This window comes from Ranitomeya imitator, chromosome 7 (genome assembly GCF_032444005.1).
Source record: "Ranitomeya imitator isolate aRanImi1 chromosome 7, aRanImi1.pri, whole genome shotgun sequence".
Taxonomy (NCBI): Eukaryota; Metazoa; Chordata; class Amphibia; order Anura; family Dendrobatidae; genus Ranitomeya; species Ranitomeya imitator.
In genome coordinates this window covers 183047558-183057514 of record NC_091288.1, presented here as the reverse complement: position 1 = coordinate 183057514, position 9957 = coordinate 183047558, and the positions used below count along the sequence as shown (strand labels likewise).

The window sequence follows — 9957 nt, the reverse complement described above, 5'->3', positions numbered from 1 at the left end:
ATTTTCTAAACTATAAATTCTCTGGCCTCCAACAAAATGGCGCCTCAAGTACAGTCTAAACATTTTAACGCTCTTGCAAGCGGAGAACGTTTACGCATGCTTATTGCAGCTCACTGTTTAAACCACACCCCTTTAATTTTTTTTCCCGGACACCCGGCTCAGTAACCAATAGAATACAAGAGTGGGCGTGTTTCTCCGTGTGGCGCCGAATCTACTTTGGCGGGAAAGTAGTCTTTTCGCGCGCTTTTGGCCGGTGGTGAGGTCGCCGTCTTTTCCTATTCTTCCTCTTCTTTTATCATCATGTCCGGCTTCGACGACGCCGGTGTTTTCTACAGCGACAGCTTCGGAGGAGAGCAGCAGGGCGGCGATGATGGACAGGCCAAGAAGTCGCAGCTGAAGAAGCGCTTTAAAGAATTCCTGCGGCAGTATCGCTATGGCACCGACCGCACCGGCTTCACCTACAAATACAGGTCTGGTCGGGCACATAATGCGCGGATACTGATGATCTGTACGTCGCCTAGGGATGATCGGCCGATCTGATCTGTTCAGACGTGATTGTAGAATATCTAATTGTGTGGTAAATCTACTAATGATGGAAGCAATGTCAGATGACTGCTGTCACTGGGTAATAAGGGGTCTGATTGCTGGAGACCACCAGTTAGGTGGGTCCTCCCCATCTGATTGGGCCAGTAGTGTACATGTGGGGCTACTGGAGGATGAGCAGTGCAGCCTGTGAGACCCTGCATGCAGGGGACCATTGTGATTAATGGGACCCCCAGAGATCAGACACTTTTTTTTAATAAAGGGGTATTCCTAAAATCTCTTATAGTGGGGTTATGTCTCTCTACCTCCCAGACTCCTGCTGCATCCCACTGATTGACAGCACCAGTCATTTAAAGGGGTTGTCTGACCTTGGGCTACAAGTCTGCAATGACTGACAGCAAACTGAAGTCCTCATATTGAGGGCAGTGTGAGGATTCGTCAGTGCTGATCATGTGATTTGCATACTTGCAGTCACCTGCCGACTAGACGTTCGCACTCGCTCAATGCAACTGTATTCAAACGTCTAGTTTGAATGTGCCTGTAAGTATTCGTCATACTAGGGACTGCAGACTCTAAGCCTAAGGCCGGACAACCCCTTTAAGACGTCGTTATGCTCCTGTCTTGCCTGGGACCTCTCAACTCCTGTTAATAGATGCACCAGATGTGAACGGAGCTTTAGACTGTGTTCAGACAGGCGTATTTCGCAGTCCATATACAGACGGGACTCGCGGCCTCATACAGTAGGGTTGTCGGTTGTCACTCGGGCAGGCGGATTGTAACTGCTGCTGTGTGATTTCAGAGATGAGCTCAAGCGTCACTACAACCTGGGAGAGTTCTGGATTGAGGTGGAGATGGAAGATCTGGCCAGTTTTGATGAGGAACTTGCAGATTATCTGTATAAGCAGCCGACAGAACACCTTCAGCTGGTAAGTAATATCCTGCTGGCGTCGTGCGCAGGAAGCTTATTGGAACTTATGATGGATTGATTCTACACTGAAGGAGCTTTGGTATGTATCGGTCATGATGACGTCTTGTGACCTGTTCTGTTCTCAATGCCATGTTTTTTAGCTGGAGGAAGCCGCTCAGGAGGTGGCTGACGAGGTGACCCGTCCACGTCCTGCAGGGGAAGAAGCTGTGCAAGAGATCCAGGTCATGCTGCGCTCTGATGCCAATCCTGCAAACATTCGGAGTCTGAAGGTATTCATAATGCTGCCATTTAGTCCGCATCTGCTTGATGTCAAAGTAGCTGTCACCTCCTTGATTATTTTTTTTAAGGGTCCACTATTCCGACAATCACTTCTTGAGAAGGGGTTTTCAGAGTAGTGGACAACCTTTCTTGCTTCATTGGGGGACCTCCTGACACTAGGAGGTTGACACTATGCAAAAAAAGGTTAGCTCCTCCCCAGCAGTATATACCCACCAACTAACCAGTTATAGCTTAGGCTTCTTTTACACTTCCCGTGATTTTTGTGGGCATTTTTCGTGGGCTGTATTGCTGTAATTTTCACGGTTTGCCACAAAAATCTTGCAGATCGCCATTTTTCTGGTTTAGAATAGGGGAACAAATCAGCGATCCGCAAATACGTTCTTGACGGTGCACTGTAAAAACAAGCTTCCGTTGTTTTTGTGGCCCCATTGAGTTACAATGGGGGCTGTGTCTGTAAGCCGTGAAAAATATCGAGCAGGCTCGATATCTTTTCACGGCCGTACAGCGTTCCAACATAATTTATGCGGCCCCATAGAAATCTATTGGGACCGCAAAATCACGGCAAGTGTAAAAGAAGCCTTAGGCTGGGTTCACATTGTGTTCTATGTGTCCGTTAAACGGACTAAGATACACTGCGGCATAATGAGGTGTAAAGCGGTCCGTCTAATGGCGCCATTGAATGCAATGTCGGACGCGTCGCTAGCGCACGTCCACAATGGGCGTGCACTAGGGGTGTGCCGTCATTGAGTGACGGACTCTTAGACACGGGCTGCAGCGTTTCCGTGTCCGTCACCTCTAGCGAAGATAGAGCTAGCAGATGCTCTATCTGCGCTAGTGTGCTGCATGACAGGCACTTGCGTTTACAGCGGCCCGTTACCGTACGTGTTGAACGGGCCGCTGTAACCGCAATGTGAACCTAGCCTAAGCGTCAGAAGGAGGTGGTCACGGGCTGCTCTCAGCCCCGTTAAGTTTAACTTCGCAGATTTTTTTTTAAAATTTTATTTCATCCTTCTGTTCCAAGAACTGTAACTTTTCCAAGAACTGTAACTTTTTTTTTTTTGAATGCTCATATGTCCACCTAACCCTATAAGGTTGTTCTTTGTGGTTGATCTTTTTTTTTTTTTTTTAATCTGCTGGATGAGTTGTAGTTTTGATTGACACAGTTCATTTTATAATTCAATGTACTGGTAGAAATAAAACTTCCCAAGTGTGGTGAAATCGTAAATTTTTTTTTTTTTTTTAAATAAATTGGTGGTGCTTCTTATAATCATGCGTCTTATTGCTTACTGGGGGGGGTGGTGGCTGCGGTGAAGCGGGGTCCCAGGGTTGCTGCTGCTGGAGGAGGCAGGCTGGGACGAGGGGGTGTGCAGGTGTCCGGTGCTGCAGGGGTGGCTCCGATGCTGCTGGGGGGGTCTGCCGACATTTTGTGAACGGCCAAAGCCCCCCCGGCAGTTCGTCCATGCTTTCCTGTGCAGTGGACTTAGCGAAAATGGCCGCCGGGAGGCGGCACATGCGCAGATGGAGATCTTGGGACAAAGATCTCGAGAGATGAGATCTCAGCACTTGAAATCTCATCTCCCGAGATCCCGGCGGCCGTTTTCTCGGAGTCCATCGCACCGGAAAGCATGGACGAACTGCCCGGGGGATCTGGCCTTTTACAAAATGTCGGCAGAGCCTCCTACAGCACCGGACACTACAGCATCACCCTGGGCAGCAGCGGACACCCCCTCATGCCAGCCTGCAACAGTTAGCGGTATACCTGCTTTGTATGATGCACCATGATTTCCCCTTCCCACCCCCCCCCACCCCAAAAAAAAAAAAATTTGGATGAAATAAAGTGCACCTTACAAAGCGAAGAATATTTTTTTTTTTTTTTTGTTTGTTTTCTCGAGTGAGGTCTAGTTTTTAGTGTTCATTGTGCAGTAAATATGACCTCGTAGCTTAATTACGGTACTCAGGTTAGTGCGATTCTGATGATACAAAACAGTGTTTTAGTGGCTACAATTTCAGATTTTTTTTTTTTTTTTTAAAGTGATTAGTCATTTTTAGTTTATTTTTAGGGAGTGTTTTTGCTTTGAGTTGTAGTTTATAGGTACACAATGTTTTGATCAATTTTGTTCCATTGACGACTGGTTTTATTTTTCTCTTGCAGTCGGAGCAGATGTCTCACCTTGTGAAGATCCCTGGTATCATAATCGCTGCTACAGCTGTGAGAGCCAAAGCTATAAAAATCTCTATCCAGTGCCGCAGCTGCAGGAACACGATCAGTAATATTCCCGTGCGACCAGGCTTGGAGGGTTATGCCATGCCACGAAAGTGCAACACGTACGTTCATCATACATGTCGTCTCTTGTCTCTTCGTGCACCTCCTCGTACTCACATTCTCTTTTTACCGCCCACAGCGAGCAGGCAGGTCGGCCCAAGTGTCCCCTGGATCCATACTTCATTATACCTGACAAATGTAAATGTGTGGATTTTCAGACACTAAAACTTCAGGAGTCTCCAGATGCTGTGCCCCACGGGGAGCTGCCCCGACACATGCAACTGTATTGTGACAGGTGAGATTTCACTTCTTTGGGAAACCCCTGAGCCAGTTCCACTCCTGCTTCCTCATACTGATTTATTATTATTATTTTTTTTTAAACTAAAAACCTCACTCTCTCTAGGTATCTCTGTGACAAAGTTGTTCCAGGGAATAGAGTGACAATTATGGGCATTTATTCAATTCGTAAAACTGGCAAAACGTCAACTAAAGGCCGTGACAGAGTAGGAGTGGGTATCCGGAGCTCCTATATCCGGGTTGTCGGTATCCAAGTAGATACAGAAGGCACAGGTGAGTGATCGTGTACTTGTCTAAGGCAACAAAGCAGGGGGGATTCTAAACTAAGGTGCAGTATATGGAACTGGTGGGACTATTCAGATGTTAATGCATCCTTTTAAAAATGGCACACTTAACAAAAATGAACTTTTGGATGGCAGACTTTTTTTCTGCGGTACAGTCTTGTAGTAAAGGATGATTGATATGCCGGACATCTTTTAATTGATATTCAACACTACTCAGTCGCAGGAGTCTTCATGATTCAGCAATAGGCAACTGTGAGACGCTAGGGGCAGGATCCCACCTTGTGGCGGAGAGCTGTTCAGGTAACACTGGGTGCTACCTAGGAGTCCTTGCAAATAAGCGCACGTCTCTGGGAATGGATTGCAAGATCCTGCCCTAATAGTCTCTCCAGCTGCATCGTGTGACCAGGACACATTTTTATCTGCATTACCTCATAAGTGACTGAAATCAGAGATCTTGAATTATATCGCAAATTGTAAAATTGTAGTTTATTATATGCAAGGGAAACCAGAGTAAGAGGGCCCGTCAATTCAGCAGCATCTATTAAAATTCCACATTGTGCCATTTCTACTGGAAGAAATGTATGAATAAATTGACAACTGGGTGGTATAAGTTGAGGTGGGGTGTACCTGTAGACTGACCACTTATTGCTGTCAGATTTGGGGCACCTCCTTTTGAGAAGAGAAATTGCAATACTATAAGGGCATTTGCAGATGTCTTTCAGGTGGTTCTGCACGGAAACTCGTCTGAAAAAGCGCTATACGCTCAAAATAATGAACATAAACGTTTCTATGTAATAACTTGCTGTTCATGTGGTCGGCTTTGATAGTCCTTAAATTCTCTTTACTTTATAATAGGAGTCAATAAAAAGGCTTAGAAGTGCCCAAGCTTCTCTTTAAGCGTTTTGTCAGCACTTGAAAAACTGCTAATGGTTTATTCATAGTTGATTGAAGGACAAAAAAAGTAAATGATACCCCAAAAAACGTAAAACTGTCATCAGCCCAAAAGATTAGACACATAAGAGAAAAGTAACACGTTTCCTGAAGAATTTTCCGCTTGAAGAACTTGCTTGGTTCGCACACCTGAAAGATGTAGTATGCACGTACCCTAAATTTTCAGTTTATTCCTAAATTCAGGAGAGCTAACGAGAGTAACAGTCCAACGTAGAGTTAGAACAAAAGGGCACTAAAGTCTTGTGTTTATAAGGACAAGTATTTACTAAAATCGGAGGATGAACTTGTCCACTTTTGGGAATAATGGTGAAATATTCCACCTTAATTGACCAAAAACAGGTAGGAACTTCTACAATCTTGTTTTATTTTCCATAGGAAGGAGTGCAGCTTGTTCTGTGTCTCCTCAAGAAGAAGAGGAATTCAGACGTCTCGCTTCTAAACCCGACATTTATGAAACCATTGCTAAAAGTATTGCTCCGTCAATTTATGGCAGCACGGACATTAAAAAGGCGATTGCGTGTTTACTCTTCGGTGGATCCCGTAAAAGGTACATGTCGGGCACTATTAAATGCGCTGCTGCTGTCGTTTAAAATGTTTCGGTTAACTGCAGGAATATATTTTGGCTGAGGCAAACGAAGCACATTGGGGCTGTCAATTCAGTATGACAGTATATAATTAAAATATCAATCTATGGAGCCTGGCTTCAATGGTGTACAAAGACGGGTGGCGACAAGGATCTTCCGATGGTAATAAATCGGCACGACATACCACCAGTTAATCGTTTGAATGACTGTCGAGTGCCATCGCCATCTAAATGGTTAAAGATTGTCTGAACAGAATGACTCTTCAATCCTAGTACAGCCACTCGGTGCATGAGGACGAGGCCAAACGTGTAAGTGCGCCATCCCATCTGCTTGTTTTCTTTCTGCCCTGTCCCTCTTCTTTGACAGCTCGTTCTTCATAGCCAGAAAAGGGCACAGATGGATGGATAACAAGTGGGAAGATGCACTTTAATGTCTGACCAGCCATGATTCGACGAGCACCTGCACTTGGTTTGTACAGTCACTCTGTGCCGAGTCTCTTTAAACCGCAGCGATCAGAGGTCAGCTTACACAATCGGCACCTAGTCTATGGATCAGGATCAGCCTCAGCTCCTGACCTCACTCCATACATGTGAACCAGACCCATGATAATATTGTCACAGGTCTTTAGCAGGTTAATAACCAGTTTTTAACTGTTCACCTATGTGGCTTACCAGAAAAAGATCTGAGACGGACAAGTCCGAAATCAAAATCCTACACGCTAGTATTTGCTGTGACTATTGTAAGCCAACTCACAGATGGTGTGAAATTGGACTAGACGGCCAAAAAAAATACCAAATTTATGAAACTAAATTTGGCGTACAAGACTATGTAGTCTGTTTTTAGAACTTAGAAAAGTTAGTAAATCAGTCCCGTTGAAGTGTCAGGTTAAGAGTCCTCCATTTGCAGTATTTGCTTGGTATATATTGTAATGGGACACACTGTTTTTTTAATTTTTATTTTTTCCTTCTTCAGGCTTCCTGATGGACTAACACGTAGAGGAGATATCAACCTGCTGATGTTGGGAGACCCCGGTACTGCCAAGTCTCAGCTTCTTAAGTTTGTGGAAAGGTGTTCCCCTATTGGGGTAAGAGGCATTTCTTACGTGTGGAGTGAATACTGTATTCCTTCTGCATGACACATAACACACAGGACATATCGTATTTATATCTGCTGCTAATTCGGCTTCACTATTGCAGGTTTACACATCTGGTAAGGGGAGCAGTGCGGCTGGTTTGACTGCTTCGGTTATTAGGGATCCTGTGTCCCGTAACTTCATTATGGAGGGAGGTGCCATGGTGTTGGCAGACGGAGGAGTCGTTTGCATTGATGAATTTGATAAGGTAACTTGACAAAACAACAAGTACAAGCATTTCAGGGTGACTTAATTTTTAGTCGTTTTAATCCTTCAAATCAAACTTTCAGATGCGAGAGGATGACAGAGTTGCCATCCATGAGGCTATGGAGCAGCAGACTATTTCCATTGCAAAAGCCGGCATCACGACTACCCTGAACTCTCGCTGCTCCGTGCTCGCCGCTGCCAATTCAGTGTACGGCCGATGGGATGATACGAAAGGCGAGGAGAACATTGACTTCATGCCCACCATCTTATCAAGATTTGACATGATCTTCATTGTCAAGGATGAACACAATGAGCAGAGGGATATGGTGAGAATGGGCACGTTATCAGTAATGCAGATTAATGAGCTCATCCTTTACACTGTACAGTTCAGTTTATAGCTCTAGTTATAGAAATCTTGTACATATTCTTGCGTATAATTTTTTTTCCACCACTCTTGTCCCCTTCAGATCCTTGCTAAACACGTGATGAACGTCCATCTTAGCGCACGGACACAGACTCAGTCTGTGGAGGGAGAGGTGGATCTCAACACTCTGAAGAAATACATTGCTTACTGCAGAACGTAAGTAACGTCCCGTCTGTTATCGTTTCGACGCAACTATAAGACTTCTGAATTTTTACTTGTGTTTTTATGTCCTGATGTATAGTAAATGTGGACCGCGTCTGTCAGTGGAAGCAGCAGAGAAGCTTAAAAATCGTTATGTCCTCATGCGGAGTGGAGCCCGTGACCACGAGAGGGAGAGTGAGAAGAGATCCAGCATTCCCATAACGGTCAGGTGTGAACAGAAGTCTACTATTATACTATTGTATGCACTTTCTTCTCAAGCACCATTTTAAATGTTTTCAATCTGTGCTTGAGGATAAATTACATCTTATTTTTACCATTTTTAGTTTCTGGCTGCACAAAAAGTTGCATTATTTGTTTATAGGGGCACCGGATATCTGATTACCAGGAGAAATGTTGAACAGGCTGCCAATTGCTTTGTTCTCCTGGAGATGGGTGACAATCATATAGGGCTCAGGAGCGCTCCTGCATATGGGAGTGAAGGCTGAGATGGCAGATGAACCTGCGTTGAACAGCCATCTAATGTGTATGAGGACCAATAGGAAATGTTCAATCCAAGTGGATTACATTTTAGAACTTCCATCTATCTCCAAATCTCATCCACAAAAAATTGCAAATTGGGAAATTGATAGGCCACTTGGAATCTGATATTTTTTTTTCTTATTTATTACATTCTGTACTTGTCTCCTACCCCTCACAAGTCAACAGTGACGCAGGAATCTTAAGTGTGAGAACGTGGGTTATTTTGTATAAATATCAATGATTATTCTGTAGGCAATTGGAAGCCATCGTCCGAATTTCAGAATCTCTCAGCAAGATGAAATTGCAGCCCTTTGCCACTGAAACTGACGTAGAAGAGGCGCTGCGCTTGTTCCAGGTGTCCACACTGGATGCAGCCATGTCGGGAAGTCTCTCTGGTAAGTGTAAACCACTTTCACATCTAGTTACATGGCAATTGTGTGTCCTCCATATGTAATACTATACGAACCGTTCACCTCCATTCAGGAGTAGAAGGATTCACCACACAAGAGGACCAGGAAATGCTCTCTCGTATCGAGAAGCAGATGAAGAGAAGGTTTGCGATTGGCTCTCAGGTCTCGGAGCACAGCATCATCCAAGATTTTCTTAAACAGGTGAGAATGATGGAAACTAAAAATTAATGGAAGTGTCAGGACCGATACAAGGAGACTGTTTAGGTCATAAACCGGATTTAAAAAGTATCCGACTTCACATTGGTGTTTTGTTTGGTTTCTAGAAATACCCAGAACATGCGATTCACAGGGTTCTGCATCTGATGATGAGACGCGGAGAAATTCAACATCGACTTCAGCGTAAAGTCCTGTTCCGCATTAAGTAATCTGGACGAGCCGACCGACCCTGCACCAGGGAGTACTGGACCGCTCGCACTGGTGCAACAGTATCGAAGTCATATAACTTCACACTGGGAGGACTTGGATAGTTCTCTATGTAAATACGCTTAGTCAGCAACAAGTTCTGCAAAATCTATAGGTCAGAGGGATTAATAAAGATTCATGTATAGAAGCGACCTAAGAAGAGGCTACTTCTGTATGAGTTGACGTTAGATAATATCCTATATGTGAAACACTCGTAAGGTTTGTACCAGTCACTTGCGTGCTTCATTTCTATGAGCATCTACTAAAAAATAATACATTCTTAAAAAGCAAATAAAAATGTTATAATGGATGTTTTCTTCATATTTTTTTTTAATTAATTTCTTGATACAAACCTCAGAATACTAGTGATAAGCGAATCTGCCAAGTCAAATGTGGACGGGAAACTTGAGTTAAATATGTTATGCCCCAAGGTCTATTCAGATCCCAGAGCATAATACACTTAGCTAAACTTACTATGTTATGTCAACTTGGCCTTGTCACCGCTGGGGATG

At 44.2% G+C, this 9957-nt stretch overlaps 1 protein-coding gene across 1 annotated transcript; it reads left to right on the top strand.

Moving 5' to 3' along the window:
• Positions 1 to 202: 202 nt before the first annotated feature.
• Positions 203 to 9755, top strand: MCM5 (minichromosome maintenance complex component 5). Its single transcript, XM_069735315.1, has 15 exons — positions 203 to 470; positions 1343 to 1469; positions 1612 to 1740; positions 3903 to 4075; positions 4153 to 4308; positions 4417 to 4583; positions 5921 to 6092; positions 7102 to 7213; positions 7326 to 7469; positions 7552 to 7794; positions 7936 to 8048; positions 8134 to 8262; positions 8826 to 8968; positions 9057 to 9184; positions 9307 to 9755. The coding sequence occupies exons 1-15, from the start codon at positions 301 to 303 to the stop codon at positions 9406 to 9408; spliced, it is 2208 nt and encodes a 735-aa protein (XP_069591416.1). The 5' UTR covers positions 203 to 300; the 3' UTR covers positions 9409 to 9755.
• The last annotated feature ends 202 nt before the right edge of the window (positions 9756 to 9957 follow it).